The 16,740-nt window shown below is 43.9% G+C and overlaps 1 protein-coding gene across 1 annotated transcript; it reads left to right on the top strand.

Moving 5' to 3' along the window:
- Positions 1-765: 765 nt before the first annotated feature.
- On the top strand, positions 766-16,548 carry LOC125884842 (indian hedgehog B protein-like). The gene is made up of 3 exons (XM_049570093.1): positions 766-3,606; positions 8,356-8,617; positions 15,409-16,548. The coding sequence occupies exons 1-3, from the start codon at positions 3,307-3,309 to the stop codon at positions 16,092-16,094; spliced, it is 1,248 nt and encodes a 415-aa protein (XP_049426050.1). The 5' UTR covers positions 766-3,306; the 3' UTR covers positions 16,095-16,548.
- The last annotated feature ends 192 nt before the right edge of the window (positions 16,549-16,740 follow it).

The raw sequence follows: 16,740 nt of genomic DNA, 5'->3' as shown, positions 1-16,740 counted from the left end.
TCAACAGGTGTTGAAATCAATCTATTATTGAGAGAGAGCGCTGCAGACGACAGCCACGAAAACAGGCTGCAATGTAATGTCAATGGGGCAATTGAGCACCGTCATTGTATATCCATTAAAAGTGTTCGTTTATGTCACTGACAGGCTCAGAGCTTTGTGTTAAAGAGTAATATCCTTTTCGTTTAACCAGAAACAGCCCTGAAATCACTGTCACCAAACCCACCAGACTCCATTTAAATAAACAGTAATTTTAGCGTGTATAGAGGCAGCATGTTTTCGCATCTAACTGAGTGAATTAAGGGTTAATTTCAACCAAACCAGAGCTGGTGATTGTTGGAAAAGCGAAAGGTTGAACCAAGACACACTTTGTGTGTTGTATTTTGTTTCTGTCGACTTTGAATGACGTATGTTATGATGATGAAATGACTGTTTATTTAAATGGAGTCTGGTGGGTTTGGTGATGGTGATTTCAGGGCTGTTTATAGATAAACAAAAAGGATCTTACTCTGTAACAAAAAATCTATCTCTGTAGGGATCATTACATAACGTAGAATAACAATCAGAGCCTTTCAATGGCAAAAACAAACACCTTTAGTGGATGCAAATTGATGACACAATGATAAACTTTGTCTTATTCTTTAACACAAAGCTCTATCTCTGTAGGGATCCTTTCCATAATGTTGTCAGACACTCAGAATAACAATCTGAGCCTGTCAGTGACAAAAACAAACACTTCTGTTGGACATAAATTAATAGTACAACGCCAAAATTACTGTTTATTTGAATGGAGTCTGGTGGGTTTGGTGATGGCAGCACAATGTTAAAATTACTCTTACTTTTTAGCAAAGATGTCTATCTCTGTAGGGATCCTCTCCATAATGTAGAATAGCAATCAGAGCCTCACAGTGGCAAAAAAAAAACAAAAAACAAAATAACACCTTCAGTGGATACAAATTGGCGGCACAATGATAAAACTTTGTAAAACAAACAAACAAACAAAAATCTCTGTAGGGATCCTTTCCCTAAAGTTGTCAGACACTTAGAATATCAATGTGAGCCTGTCAGTGACAAAAGTAAACACTTTAATGGGATGTACATTTTTGGTGCAACGATAAAATTACTGTTAATTTAAACAGTATGGTGGGTTTTGGTGATGGTGATTTCAGGGCTATTTCTAGTTAAACAAAAAGGATCTTACTCTGTAACAAAAACATCTGTCTCTGTAGGGATCCTTTCCATAATGTAGAGTAACAATCTGAGCCTCTCAATGGCAAAAATAAACACCCTTATTGGAAATTGGTGCCACAATGTTAAAATTACTCGCACTCTTTAGCAAAGAGGTCTATCTCTGTAGGGATCCTTTCCATAATGTAGAATAGTAATCGGAGCCTCACAGTGGCAAAAACAAACAAACAAAAACACCTTCAGTGGATATAAATTGGTGGCACAATGATAAAACTTTGTAAAACAAACAAACAAACAAACAAAAATCTCGGTAGGGATCCTTCCCATAATGTTGTCAGACACTTAGAATAACAACCTGAGCCTGTCAGTGCCAAAAATAAACACTTTAATGGGATGTACATTGTTAGTACAACGATAAAATTACTGTTTATTTAAATGGAGTCTGGTGGGTTTGGTGATGGTGATTTCAGGATTGTTTCTGGTTAAACAAAAAGGATCTTACTCTTTAACAATAAGGCCTATCTCTGTAGGGATCCTACCCATGACGTAGAATAAGAGTCTGAGCCTGTCAGTGACAAAAACAAACACTTTTAGTGGACCTAAATTGACAGCACAATGTTAAAATTACTCATACTCTTTAGCACAAAGCTCTATCTCTGTAGGGATTCTTTCCATAATGTTGTCAGACACTCAGAATAACAATCTGAGCCTGTCAGTAACAAAAACAAACACTTTCAGCGGACATAAAGTGACACAAACATGGGGAAAATAGGGTCCAGGTTGAAAAATACCCCAAAGAAATCCCATTAGACTACACATCTGCAGGTTTTAACAGAAAGGATCCAGGAGTCTTGGTCCTGAAATCCCATGAATAAAAAACATTTTAAGTATTCTTAAGTTCACTTTGGGGCCCCTGAAAGCCTGACTAAAGGCCCCTGGAGGTCCTCAGACCCCAGTTTGGCCATCAGCAGAGGGCTGAGTGTTGGATGTCTGTTGTCTCTGGTCTGCCAAGCTGCACACCACTGTTCAAGACAAACAAATAAAAAACACCTGAAGAAATCTGTCTCTTCATTTCCCACCACTGCTTAAGTTCAGTCCAGTCTGTGGTGGTTCTGTTAATGGGAGTTCTGGGAAATGTAGGAGATCTCCAGAATGAGTGAGGCTGAAACAATAAGTTCAGGAAGAGTTAATCTGAGCATCAAACAATCACTAAAATGTTCAGGTTTTCCAAGTCAGGGTCCTGGGCGCTTAAGGGGATCCTTAAGGGTTTCCCTGGAGGTCCTGATTACCTGAGTGACAGTTTAATGTCTCACCTCCAGCACAGACTGTTACGTCACTGAGTCTTAAACCTTCCAGAGGAGCGGTGGGAGAGTTTTAACGCGCGCACCTGCGCTCCTGCTCACGCGTCTGAACTTGGACACGAGGGTCCAAAGGACAGAGGGCGAGCGCGCGCCGGCCCGGACAGTCTCGTGGCTCGGTGTTTGTGTGTCCTCTTGGCTGACAATAAGCAGATGAAGGCGGCCGCGGGGCCTGTGCCACCCCGATGGGAGGAGAGGACGGAGCAGAGGGCAGGTCCAGCAGGGCGCGGTCTCCTTCTTCTCCCGCGGCACCTCATCTGTGCTGTAGTAGGATCTCTTCCATTTCCATTTCTGCCAACAGCCCTGCGCCACAGGGACGCATTGAGAACAAACCCGAGAGGCAGAAACCGCTGCGGGGACACCCTTTGACCGCCGTGCCCAACAGGCGCAGCCAGACTTACGCACCGCGCGCCTCCGTGTCTGTCTGCAGCCCCTTTTCTCACAGCTCCGACACAGAGAGACAGCTTTGAACCTGCCTGCCAAGATAAACTCACCTCGCCTATTTATGCCCCTGCCTCCGCGTGCACTCGGGACAGGAGGGTGTCAGCAGCTCACAGGGACAGGTTTATCTTTCCAGCTCGTCTCCAGCGGCGCACTGGCCACTTTTACGCGCCGGGAATGGCCACTTTTGGGGACTCGGGAGTGAGTCCTGCTGCCTTACCTCCACTCTAAAATTACAAAGTGGGGTGACACACATCTGAGGAAACACAGCGGTGACATTTTGGCCACCGGCCGGGGGGCTACAGACCGGCCCCGGGGCGGAATGCTGCTCCCGACGCTGGTGACGTGCCTCGCCGGGTGCGCCTTTCTCCTCTCGCCGGTCAGCGAGGGCTGCGGGCCGGGTAGAGGCTATGGCAAGAGGCGGCCGCCGCGGAAGCTCGCGCCGCTCGCCTACAAGCAGTTCAGCCCCAACGTGGCCGAGAAGACTCTGGGGGCCAGCGGGAGATACGAAGGGAAAATTACCCGGAACTCTGAGCGCTTCAAGGAGCTCACCCCGAACTACAACCCCGACATCATCTTCAAGGATGAGGAGAACACAGGTGCAGATCGCATGATGACGCAGGTAACCTTTCTCGGACACCGTAGAGCCTTTTAAACTTGTTTTTTTCAGTAAGGAGTTGTTTCACTAAGTGCACTTTGCCCAGTCTTTAAACGCGTGGACACTGTTATCTTTCTCCGCGTGTCTTGTTGACTCAAGGCTCGGCACTGCGGAAAAATCTGCCTCAACAAACACAACTCACATTTTTCTTCAGACTTTGGATCAAACCTAACAAAAGATGGGTTTTTTTAGTGATGCTTAATAAATGCCACAAGTCAGTTTACTTTGAATAAAACTAGACTCTTTCTGACATGTTTGGATGTTTTTAAGGTGGATTTTTTTCTCTTTGCGCAACTCTTGCCTCAGTCAGTTCCTAAAATCCCCCCGCAGCTGTTGACACAGTTTGTTTCTGGCTTGTGGACGCTTGAATCAGAGCTCTCCTCTGCTCTCCTGCCTCCACACCGACTCTCAGAGGTTCACTGTGGGCAGCTCGTGCGTAAAACGAGGGCAACCCCGTCTAAAAATGTATGGAAAAGCGGTCGCTCTTAATTAAAACACTATGTCCTCTGTTTTACATCATGTTTTTTGGTGGAAAAAACAGCCAAACGTCGTATTTGGTTAGAGCCCCGGGGTCAAGCGTGGACTGATGTTTACCGTTTTTGCGTTTTTTTAAGCCCCACTGGCCAGAGTTAACAGTCGCCTTTTTGGACTGTCAAAAATTTTTACGACACCGTCATTGATGTGGGCCCCGGGTGGAATTTATTTGACTCCCAATTTCCCCGGGAATAAAGTATTTATATCTGGCTCTTGTGACCGCGGGCTTCCTCTCTCCGCGAGCTGCAGCGCTTATGTCCACAGACCCACGTGGGGGGAATGAAAGCGCGCACTTCCAGTCTGGAGCTGTCACCTCGGTGCGCGCACTGCAAGAAATACCCGCCGGTGCCGCTCACTTCGGCTGGGTTTACCGGGAGACACGGGCAAGATGAGGTCCTCGAAGTGAAGATGGGAAACCAGCAAAGAGAGATGAGTCTGAAGTTACAAAATCAAATCAAAATCATTTCAATGGTCTGATGTTCCCCCAGATGCTCAAACTCCCCCTGAAACTTACTCCTAAAAACTCCGAAAGCCAAGAAAGACCAACTTTATTTGCGCCAAACGTCTCCAAAGTGGACATTTCTTGCAGCGCGCGGTGCAGACCTGCACACAATTTATGGGCTCCAAGCCGCAGGAGACAGCCTCCTGTTTGTCTTTTACTATTCCGTGTTACTTTTTGTTTGTTTTCGCAGCGCACATGTGCAGAAATAGCTTCGCTTGTGTCGAAGCTTTAATTATACGGATTTCTTTTTCTCCCCCCTCCTCCTCCTCTCGCCTCTTTATTTTTTATTCGCTTTTTCCGGGGCGCTGCGCTGCACACAGACGCGACTGTTCAGGGGTGAAGACACGCTGCAGAAAGTCTCAGTATTCATATTTAATGTGGGCTTTTAAATTAGGCTCAGTTTCTTTGTAACGTGCATGTAAATGGGCGCAAAAGTGCCAGTTTATTTCTGATTTCTCGGATTTCCCGACGCGTAAAAATCGCTCCAAAACAATCCAGCCGCACTGGAACCAAGAGAAGACACTTTGGGTCTCTGCATCTCGTGAAAACAAGACTCCCAGGCGCCACATGTGACCAGGTGACCTGCTCAGAGGTCCGTTTTTTTTTTTTTTTTGCAGCGTAAAAAGGTGTGCATAGGCGCGTGTTGTCAGCCCCGCGCGTCCAATGTTTGTGCAGCCAGCGGTTTAGTGCTCCAACCGCTCCTACAGAAACCCCCGTCGATCTGTATACCTTGAAAGGAAAACCAACAAAATGTATCGTCTGATTTATGAAGTCCAGCTCGTTGCTGCGACCGCAGAGAAAACACAAGACGTTAAAATCCACAGTGAACACCGTGAAAAGGCATCTGTGGCCACCCGAGACACGAGCTATTCTTATCACAGCCAACATGGAAAGAGACATTTATGGGGTTTAATCCCACTTTCGCTCCTGAATGGGCCGAGAGTCATGAAACGAGATGCTTTGAGAGGCTGCAGGGGCAATACAGGACCTCCTGTAGTCATGCGACTCCAGGAGCCTTAATTTAGATTTCTTCAATTTCATCTGTCAGTGAGGGGAAATAAATCCTGCAGATGAAACTCTGGGCTTAATTCAGACATTAGCAGTCTTTGACGCTTCATATCTTCGCCTTTAATCAACCAATTAAACTGTTTACATGGACATTTAAGAATCAAATATGTAAAACTATGTTGGAATAAAGTTTAAAAATGACACATAAAACAACTTGTTCGCTCCAGTTTGCTCAGAAAGTTTCGTATTATTTAGATTCTTCTTTCAGTGAAAGCAACAAGCTTTAAATGAGTTTGTTCTGATTGGTTATCAGAGAGAACAGGTGAGCTCACGTCAGCAGGTGCTGGGCGAGCAGCTCCTCTGCCATGAGCCGAACAGCATCAGAGAAACACTGGTATATAACGAGAAACAGTTAAAACCTCCTGAGTGTCTGGATCTAAAGTTATCAGAGAAACAAGCTGAGTAAATGGCAGCTCGCCCCCAGCCCGTTTTCCAGCGTCTTCCTCGCCCCCAACCAGAGGCGCCTTTTAGCGAACCATGGCTGTGTTTTCTGTAGCTTTAACCCCCAAACTTGGCTGTTTTTCCAGCAACATTTTAGCCCATGAATGTGGTTATTTGTTGTGGTCCGTGGCTGTTTTTCAAGTGGCTTTTTAGCCCCTAAACGTGGGTGTTTTTATTGCGACCCATGGCTGTTTTTCCAGCTGATTTTTAGGCCCTAAAGATGGGTGTTTGTAGCTGCCCATGGCTGTGTTTTCTGCAGCTTTAGCCCCCAAACGTGCAACTTTTTAGCCCCCAAGTACAGTTGTTTGTTGTGATCCAAGGCTGTTTTTCCTGCAGGTTTTAAGCCCCCAAACACGTTTGTTGTGATCCGTGAACTCCAAATGTGGGTGTTTTTTACTAACCCATGGCTGTTTTTTCAGCCACTTCCGAGTCCCCAAACATGGGTGTCGTTTTAGTGACCTATGGCTGTTTTTCTAGTGGCTTTTAAGCCCCCAAATGTGGGTGTTTGTAGCTACCCACGGCTGTATTTCCAGCAACATTTTAGCCACCAAACCTTGATGTTTTTCAGTGATCTATGGCTGTTTTTTCAGCATCTTCCTAGCCCCCAAACATAGATGTCTTTTTAGCAATCCAAGGCTGTTTTCCAGCAACTTTTATGCCCCCAAATGTGGCTGTTTGCTGTGATCCATGGTCCCCAAATGTGGGTGTTTTCAGTGACTCATGACTGTTTTTTCAGCGTCTTCCTGGCCCCCAAACATAGATGTCTTTTTAGCAACCCATGGCTGTGTTTCCCGCAGCTTTAGCCCCCAAACACGACTGTTTATTCAGCGGATATTTAGACCTCAAAGGTGGCTGTGTTTCCAGCAGCTTTTTAGCTCCCAGACGTGGGTGTTTTGTTGTGATCCATGGCTATTTTTCAGGGGGTTTTAGCCCCCAAGCACGATTGTTTGTGTGATCTTTGGCTGTTTGGCCCCCACATGTGGGTGTTTGTAGCGACCTACGGCTGTTTTTCAGCCTCTTCCTAGCCCCCAAACATGGGTGTCATTTTAGCAACCAATGGCTGTTTTTCCAGCGGCATTTAACCCCCAAACATGTTTTTTTTAATGGCTCATGGCTGTTTTTCCAGCCTCTTCCTAGCCCCCAAATGTAGGCGTTTTTTAGTGGATTTTTAGACCTCAAACATGGGTGTTTGTAGCTGCCCATGGCTGATAATTTGCAGCTTTAGCCCCCAAACATGGTTGTTTTGTAGTGACCCATGGCTGTTTCTTCAGTGTTTTTTTCAGACCTCAAACATGGGTGTTTGTAGCTACCAGTGACTGTTTCCTTGTAGCTTTAGCTCCCAAACTGTTTTTCCAGTTTTTTCTGAGACATTGTGTGTTTCCAGCAGAGATCATGCCCCCAAAACCGGGTATTTTAAGCGATATCACGATGTTTTTCTCACCATAACCAAGTGGTTTTGTGCCTGAACATAACCACATGTCTGTCACAGTCATGTTGAAATGTTAAGTTTCATCAAAGTTAAATCTGGGACATAATAATGCACAAATGTTGTTTGTTTTTTGAACAAATTCTTCCCCTTTAATTTCTAAAAATCACATCAGGTGTGTCTGAGGTATCCTTTGATTTATTTCAATGGATGAATCCGGTTCGACCCCCCCCCCAGTCGCCCTGACAATGCGGCCTGGGTGTGGATTAGATTAACGGAGCCGACTGGAGGATTTATTTGCGGCAGCTGAAGGGAGTTGAATGAGTCCTTCAATCGGCGCTCTCACCTTGTGTTTGCTCACCCTGACCAGACTCCAGGTTTAGAGGGACGCTGAGGACCTCTTGTTCATGTAGCAGCCCCCCCCCCCCCCTCCACCCACCGTCACCTAACCACCCCATAACCTCACAGTCCCCCCTTCACCCCCTTCACCCCTCCAGCCATCCTTAACATAGCCTCGCTCCGCTCACCACAGAGAGCAAACATCAGGCCGGGACAGCAGGGGTGCATTGTGGGAAGGCTGAAGCCACAGATGAGGGGTGAGCGGGTGTGATGGGGGACTTTTCTGCTGCTGTCTGATTGGTTTAAAAGCTGCGGTGGGCGGGACTTACAAACGTATCTATGTGTGTGTGCTTCCATATTTCAGTTGAGCATATGTGTGAAACAGATTTCCGTTTTGCCGCAGCGCTGCAAAGACAAGCTGAACTCTCTGGCCATCTCAGTCATGAACCTGTGGCCCGGGGTCCGGCTGCGGGTCACCGAGGGATGGGACGAGGACGGCCACCACTCGGAGGAGTCGCTGCATTACGAGGGCCGGGCGGTGGACATCACCACGTCGGACCGGGACAGGAACAAGTACGCCATGCTGGCGCGGCTGGCGGTGGAGGCCGGGTTCGACTGGGTCTACTACGAGTCCAAGGCCCACATCCACTGCAGCGTCAAGTCAGGTGAGGAGAGGAAAGTGGTGAGGGTGGAATCCAAGTCACGTCAAAGTAAAGGGCTCAGTGGGCTCCAGAGACTAACTGTGCGATAATGCGACGACTGTTAGCTGAGGCTTTCTGACTTTGAGGAAACAAAAGTCTCACAGAGGGGTTCCAGCATGTTCCTACTGAACCTACACCAAACTTTAAGATTTATTTTCTTTAGGTAGGTCTTTAGGTAAGTGGCATTTGGTTAAGGTACAGGAAAGCTCTCTGTTTTGTATCCTAAAGCTAATAGATATAGAAATATGGACGCCTCATTGGCTGCTCAACCTCACCGCCGTTTTGGAGAGGGCAGGACTGGCCTGTTGATCAATGCAAGTAAACAGAGAGGCTGCGGTCTTTCTGGGTTAAATGCTCTATAACGTTTAGAATTCTCACCCAGTTCCAGTGAGTCATTTTTATATTCATGGCTTTATTATCTACGTGTTGTAGAAAATATACATTTGTCTCAAATTAGGTGGAATCAGAATACAGAATAACAACAACTGGCCGCGTATCATGCCAACCTGAAAGCACAGCCTTTTTCGTCGGTGTCTGACACTGGAAGTCACCGACCAAGTGCCGGTGTTTGACGACTTCGGAGTGAGAGTGGGTTGATGACACAAAGAAAGAGAACAACCAGTTCAACCACCAAAAAGAAATAGTCAAGAAACTGACCTGACAAACACTTGTCTTTATCTGGACACATTTTCCCCACAAATACAACATGCTAGCGTTATTAGCACAAGCCTATGGCATTTTACATTGTATAAATTAGCCTAGCAGCTAGCAGACTTTTCCTCTACTCATATAAAACCAGGGACAACAGCAACTTTTACCAAAGGTAACATTACATAATTTGGCTCCATTACAGCTCACAAAGTTCACTGACAAAACAACTGTCTTATACTAAACACGTTTTCAAAACAAATACAACATGCTAACGTTATTAGCGCAAACCTATATATATGGCATTAAACTTATTAAGTCTTGCCCTCTCCAACATGGTGGCGATTTTGACATATTGCGTGTCACAGTGAAAAACTCACTGCTGGCAATAAAAGGAATATTTCTGCTGGTACTTTTAAGCTGAGTGTGTACTGGGACTGAACTGGTGCTGCTTCCAGGACTCTCTATTACTAATCCAGCTGACGGAGGCTTTGCAGCAGCGTGGCTACATCTAGCTTGCAGCAGTGCAGGTGGTGACACAACCTCAGGTATCATATCGGCACCAGTTTCACAAACTTTTGAACACTACGCACTAAATTCAGCTGAATTTTGCGTCACAGGGACTCCAGTGGTTTCGTATTTAGCTTTAGTCGGGAACTGCTTCCGCTGCCTTGTCTTTCCTTTCTAACATTTGTTTCCCGTCGTCGATCCCTGGTCTCTGACTGTCCTCTTGCTTGCATCTTAACTGTCTGGGTGCCTCTAGCTCTTTGCTCCATCTGTCTCCACTCACCCCACCTTTCCTCAGCTCAACATCACGTCTGAAATTTAGTTTCTGTGAGCTGTTTGTGGCTTTTTGCCATTGTCACAAATTTTAATTATTTAGGAAAACTAGGCTGTAAGTAGTGTGGCTGATGGGACGTTTTGAAAGTCCACAGTTTAGCACTCAGTGCTGACTCTTTGTGAGAGGCAGAAAATCCGAGTCACCTGTGGAGGAAGGCATTTCATCCGTCCAGCGGTCAGGAAAAAGACAAGTGTCGCTGACTGACAGTTGGAGCTCTAGTTCGGCTTTAATAGATGTTAAACTCTCTCTATGTTAAATCATATGTGGAAAACAACTTCATGAGAAAATTCTAGTTCCTTACTGTTAAAACGTCAGAGTGGTGATAAAGAATATATTCCCAGGGTGCATTTTGTTATCAAACATCCAATCACAGAGTTACGAACTTCGGAACAATGTGCCGCTAACGGGGAGCTAAAGCTAAAGATTTGATTTTGTAGAAACAGAGTCAGTTCTGGGTGAATGTGGGGGCTGTGGTGCTGGGTTTTATTCCCATTTCAATTTTTATTTTGCTGCTGCTCTAACTAGCTTCTTCTCTAAGTTAACACCAGCTGAGGCTCATGGGTATTGAAGTCTCAGGACACAACGCATTGTAAGATTCTGCAAAGCACGGATATGTTACGTTTGTAGGTTATGATTAAGTGGGTCTGTTGAAACTTGACATTTCAACAGCAACGTGGTTACATGTGGTTAGGTTTTATGTTTAAGAGGAGATCATGATTTGGCACTATACCGGCAGGAAACGCAGCGACGTGCCGGTAACAAAACTGTCGCTTTTCTTGGCGCTAACTTGGCAGGAAACACAGCGACGTGCCGGTAACAAAACGGTCGCTTTTCTCGGCGCTAACTTGGTAGGAAACACAGCGATGTGTCGGTAACAAAATGGCCGCTTTTCTTGGCGCTAACTTGGCAGGAAACACAGCGACGTGCCAGTTAAAAAGAGCTGCTTTGTGTGGTGCTATCTTGGCAGGGAACGCAACAATGTCTCGGTAAAAAAGAACTGCTTTTTGCAGCACTAACCTGGCAGGAAAAACAGCATTTTCGTTAATAATCAGGTGCTTTTCGTGGCATTATCCCGGCAGTAACCACGACAATGTGTCGGTAAAAAACAGCTGCTTTTCTTGGCGCATTACCGGCAGGAAACCTAGTGACATCTAGGTAAAAACAATCACTTTTCATGGCACTATCAACACAGAAAATGCAGCAAAGTCTCTTAGCCGGGTTTCTTTGCACTATCCCAGCAGGACATGCAGCCATGTCTCAGAAAAAATGTTAGCTTTTTGTGGCACTAACTGAAGTCAGCTCATAAACTACGTCAGTTCAGAAACGTTGATGTGATATCTATGACACATGCAAATGTAACGTATTCGTTATTTGCAGAAACGTAAATTTCAACATTGTCTTTTTGACGTCACTCTCACATCAAGGTCCCACATATTCCTCTTGGTGTCTGTTCATAACCACAAATGTGCAGCAGCATGAAAACTAACACACATGTACGACCCTGACGTGGACACACACACACACACACACACACACACAGAAGTGCTGAAAGTCGCACAGTGTGCAGAGTTTAAACATCCCCTCGACACATTTGACACTGAGTGGTAACTGAGATTTTCCTTTTTCTTTTCCCCCTCTGTCTCTGTCCTGTTTCCTACTGTATCTCTCTTTCCCCTTCCTGTTTCTCTCCTTCCCTCCCAGATCGGGTTGCGAGGGCCCAGTCCTTGACTTGATCAGAAGGGCAACCAATCAAGTTGGTATTTTTTTTTTCATGTTTTTGATTCTTTTGTTTTTTTTTATTCTGTTTTTCCTCAAAATTCCTCAAAACAAGACAAAGAAAAGAGAAACGAACACTTGTTGGGAAGACAAATCCAGCCAGCTGAGAAAAAGCCAACAAACCCCCTTAAATCCTTGTTAAAGGCGCTTTAAGGGGGGCGGCTGGACTGTAGTCAACAAGAGGAAACAACCACTAGGGGGCAGCAAAGCACCAGGACCTTGTAGGTGAAGGACTGAACACACAGGGATTAACGCTGACCTCAGACCTCTGCTGCTTTACATCAACAAGACGAGAAATATTTCTGTGATCGAACCAGGAAGAGTTAGGAAGGTAATACTTTGAGTTTTATCCTGTTTCTGGTGCTTTTTGTTTGATAATGAAGAAAAGTGTCTGTGTGGCGAAGCTTATGTTCCAGGATTAGATTCTAAATCCACCAATCTTGCAAAGGAATGACCGACCAACATGGATCAGATCAGTGATACTCAGATTATGGACCCTGGGCCAAATGTGGCCCACCATTGGTACAGTTGTGATCACACCAGGCACGAATAAAACAAGTCGCACAAGCATTACCTTTAAAGTCAACATAAAGATGCAGTTAGATGCGCATTCTGCTCTCGTGGTGCTGTCCTGGCAGGAAACACAGTGATGTCTCAATCAAAAACAATCGCTTTTCATGGCACTATTACAGCAATGTGAATTGAGCGGCATGAATGAAGCAAGTCACATGTTTATTCACAAGAGTTGAAAAATCTGAACTTGAGCGACCAATTCGCGTCATGATAGTCATTCAGCATTGAGATCCTCCTGGGACATATGACGAGTGACGCGACTAGACAGGAATTCCAGCAGGGCGGCTGATGTGATGTGAGTGACACAAATGACGTGGCCTGGTGAACTTCCTGCCAAATGCCGCTGACTGACCTCTGCTGACCTCACCAGGGAAAAAAAACATCAGCACCATCTAGTGGACCAAAAAAGCAAAAGGACATTTAATAAAAAACTTGAGAATAGAAAGTAAAATTCAAAATGTACTAAGACAGGTATAAGATACAAGAATAAAAGTTACAGTGCAGTGTAAGAAATGAATAAACGAGCACCAACTTTTCATCATTCCTCTTTGGCTCCAAAAACTATCACCTCCGTTTTTTCTTTGTGTAATCGAAGAAAATTGCGGCACATCCAATTATTGATTTGTTCAGTGCTCCCAGTCAACACGTGTAGTCGACCACCGTCCCCTGGTGACATTGTTATGTAAATCCATCTGCATAATTATGGTAGAATATTTAGTTTTTTTCCATAATCAGAACCACTGGAAGCACGTAAACAGAAGAGGCCCCAGTATGGACCCTTGGGGAACTCCACATTATTTTTGGAGGCTCAGATGTACAGAAATAATGTACTCCTGTCTTTTAAGTAGGAATCAAACCACTTAAGTATTGTGCCAGAGAGTCCCACCCCAAAATCTACGTCTATGATGTCCAGGTATCTGAAAACCAAAAACAAATCGAGGAATGACGAATATATTATTAGTCACGCTTAATCAAAATAGCTAGATAAATCTGAATTGATACAAAACAGTCAAAATGAAAAATTCTGACAATGAAAAAGTCTGACTTTAGGGTCTCATAATTTGGCACCATTTTTGTCAGAATTTCTCATAAATTAATTTTTGTAGTTCAACATTTTTAGCTTCTTGTTGAATCTTGATACCTGCAGGCCTCTGTTTAAAAAAATAAAATAAAATAAAAATAAATAAAATAAAAAATAAATAAAAATGTAAACATATGTGTATTTTTTTAAAAGTAAGATACATATATCAAGACTAAAGATTCCTAACTTCCTGTTTTTAATTAATGGTCAAATTTATGTTCAATGCCAAACCGTAGATCCTCCAGTCTGCGTATTTAAACCGGGACGAGACATTTTGAGCGTCCTGGAGTTGACCTGGAGTCATGTGTTGGTGTCCGTTTGTCAGATGATTAACCCGCTGACTGGTTTTCCTGCTCTGCTCCTTCCTCCTTCAGGTGACTTATCTTATCACCTGGCCTTGGCTTTCCTGCCTTCCCCAAATATTTATCCCCAGATAGATTTGAGAAGGTCCTCGAGTGTCACTTTCGAGTGCTGGGGCGCTTTGTCTCGGTCACAATCCAGCCTGGACTCACATGTGTGCAGATGTATACTCGCAGCGTGTCATTATTCAGCGCTGCAAACAGCAGCTTTTATCTGCTTATTGTTCTTTTATGTCCAGACGAGGAAAGAAAAGAGTCAATATTTAGCTACAGGGAGGTCAAAAGATTTACTGTGTGCTCAAGTCCTGTTGTATGGAGGCTCATTCATGCCAGAACAACAAAAGGGGAATGTTGATGAAAAATTGAAATACTCCTGGTTAATTATAAACATTTGCAGTTTTAACGTATCTCATCATGTTGACCTAAAAATCCACAAAGTTAAATTATTGTTTAATAATTTCAAAGATGAAATTAGTCAGTTAATTAATAAGCTACAAAGTTATTATGTTGAATCAAATCAAAACTGTAATTTTGAAAATCAAAATTATGAAATGCAATGTCATGATTGTGACTTACTAATGCAAAAGATAAAAATAGCAGGTTAAAATAGAAGAGAAAGTGTAAAAATTTGAACTTTTTAAGTCAATAATTGTAAGATAATAATCAAATTTTAGACACTGAATTTACTGACAAAAAAATTCTGAATGAAATTCAAAATAAATATAAAACTTTTTAAATATAATATATACTAATACTCTTCACTTCTTTTTTAAGTAGAAAAATTATTATATTCATAAATAAATGTGTAAATTTTTATATAACGTATAATTAATATGCATTTTAGTAATATTTTAAATGAAAATAATCATTTAAAAATCTTATTTACTGACAAACAAAATAAAAAAGAAATAGGAATAAAAATTCTAAATAAATGTAAAAAATTTAAATGTAACTTTAAATACTTTTAAATTCTTTTTTAGATAGAAAAAGAAAGATGAAATTTACTTAAAATTAATTTACTGAAATTAAGGTAACATTTAAATGACTTTTTCAAAAATACATTAAAAAATCCAATTTATTGACAAAATTAACTACTAACTAATTATTATTATTATAAATTTTCATAAAAATTTTAAATGAAAATCATCATTTGAAAATCTAATTTATCATCTCTAATTTTTTTATGCCTTTTTATATTAATAATTGTAAGATAATAGTCAATTTTAAAATGATTAAAAATTCGACTATCTAAAACTGAATTAATCTACTGAGTCAAAAATATTTCTGTGGTAAAATTTGGATGAATTATGTCAATATTTCATCATAGTTTTGAATCTGAATTGTTTTTAACTTATTATGAGCATTTTTATTTTTATCATTCCTGTTTCTTTTTCCTGGCACCACTGAGCCTCCGTACTTCAGGAAAGTTAACATCCTGTTTGACGTCCTTGTCTCTGTCCCTCCATCTGTCTTTCAGATCACTCCGTGGCGGCTAAATCTGGAGGTTGTTTCCCCGGCGAGGCCTTGGTGACGTTGGCGAGCGGCGCTCAGAAGCCCATCAGTGACCTGCGCCCGGGTGAGCACGTCCTGGCGTCGGCGGGCAGCGACGGCAGCGGGGAGCTGCTTTACAGTGAAGTCCTGCTCTTCCTGGACCGCGACCCCGTCACCCGGAAGCTCTTCTACACACTGCACACAGAAGCCGGAGCCCGCCTGTCGCTCACCGCCGCCCACCTGATATTTGTGTCTGAGGGGAACTGCTCAGAGGGGGCGCTGCCGGCCCGCGGCGCCCTCAGGACTGTGTACGCCAGCGACACCCAGCCGGGACAGTGTGTGCTGGTGTCAGAGGGGAAAGCGGGATGGGGGCGTCTGTCTCGCATCACCCGGGTCAGCATGAGGGTGAGCAGGGGGGCGTTTGCACCGTTGACCCAGCAGGGGACGGTGGTGGTGGACGGGGTGGTGGCGTCCTGCTACGCCGTGGTGGACCAGCACTGGCTGGCTCATTGGGCCTTCTCACCACTCCGGCTCATCCACAGCTGGACTGGATCCACTGGGAGCCATGGTGATGGGATCCACTGGTACTCGCAGCTTTTACACTGGCTGGGGAGGATGCTGCTGGACTCAGGACGCCTCCACCCACTGGGCGTGGCTCAGGACGCCAGGTGAGGACGGGAAGAGGTCACATGGGAGGACACTTTAACCACAAAGGAACCTTAACCCCTCATTTTGTGCACTGGGATGACCCCAGATTGAAACCTGTAGAGCTGCTCCGGACTGGGATGGACCGCCTGACGCCACGGGAGACGTCTGGGTTCCTGCTGAGGCATGATGGGAGTTCTTTTGGTGTGACATGGCGGGAAGAGGAAGCTGTGAACTGACACAGACGAGCTCTCCCCAAATCACAAACACAGCAAATAAAAGAGCACTCAGAGTCAGAATGAGCTCGAAAAAGACTTAAGTGACACCTTTATCCTTTAAAACACTATGAAACAAAAATACCTTAACAATCCCTGAGTAAACCCTTAATCTACCCTTAAAAAAACCTTACTTCACCTATCAATTATCACCGTAAGGTGTCATCAAGGTTGTGATTTAATAAACTGAAACATTTTCAGTGGCAAAGTACCATTTTAATGGGTTTTCTCTATCTGTTCAAGTGGATTTAAGTGGTTAAAAAACACCTTAACATGACATTAAAGCCCTCCCTGCATGTTCAACTTAAATGGAAAATTAAGGCACTTTTAAGGTACACTGTAAATTTATTTACCCTTTAAATAACCCTGAATCTGTTCTTAAAAACACCTTACTTTAC

Source organism: Epinephelus fuscoguttatus, linkage group LG24 (assembly GCF_011397635.1).
Source record: "Epinephelus fuscoguttatus linkage group LG24, E.fuscoguttatus.final_Chr_v1".
Taxonomy (NCBI): domain Eukaryota; kingdom Metazoa; phylum Chordata; class Actinopteri; order Perciformes; family Serranidae; genus Epinephelus; species Epinephelus fuscoguttatus.
Note: the sequence above shows the minus strand (reverse complement) of the source record. Positions and strands in the feature narration are given on the sequence as shown.

Bases quoted from the DNA above. Each gene is read 5' to 3' on its own strand.
- LOC125884842 (XM_049570093.1), top strand. From the start codon at position 3,307: ATGCTGCTCCCGACGCTGGTGACGTGCCTCGCCGGGTGCGCCTTTCTC. The intron at 3,607-8,355 runs GTAACCTTTCTC...GTTTTGCCGCAG, and splicing joins CAGATCGCATGATGACGCAG to CGCTGCAAAGACAAGCTGAA. The intron at 8,618-15,408 runs GTGAGGAGAGGA...TCTGTCTTTCAG, and splicing joins CCACTGCAGCGTCAAGTCAG to ATCACTCCGTGGCGGCTAAA.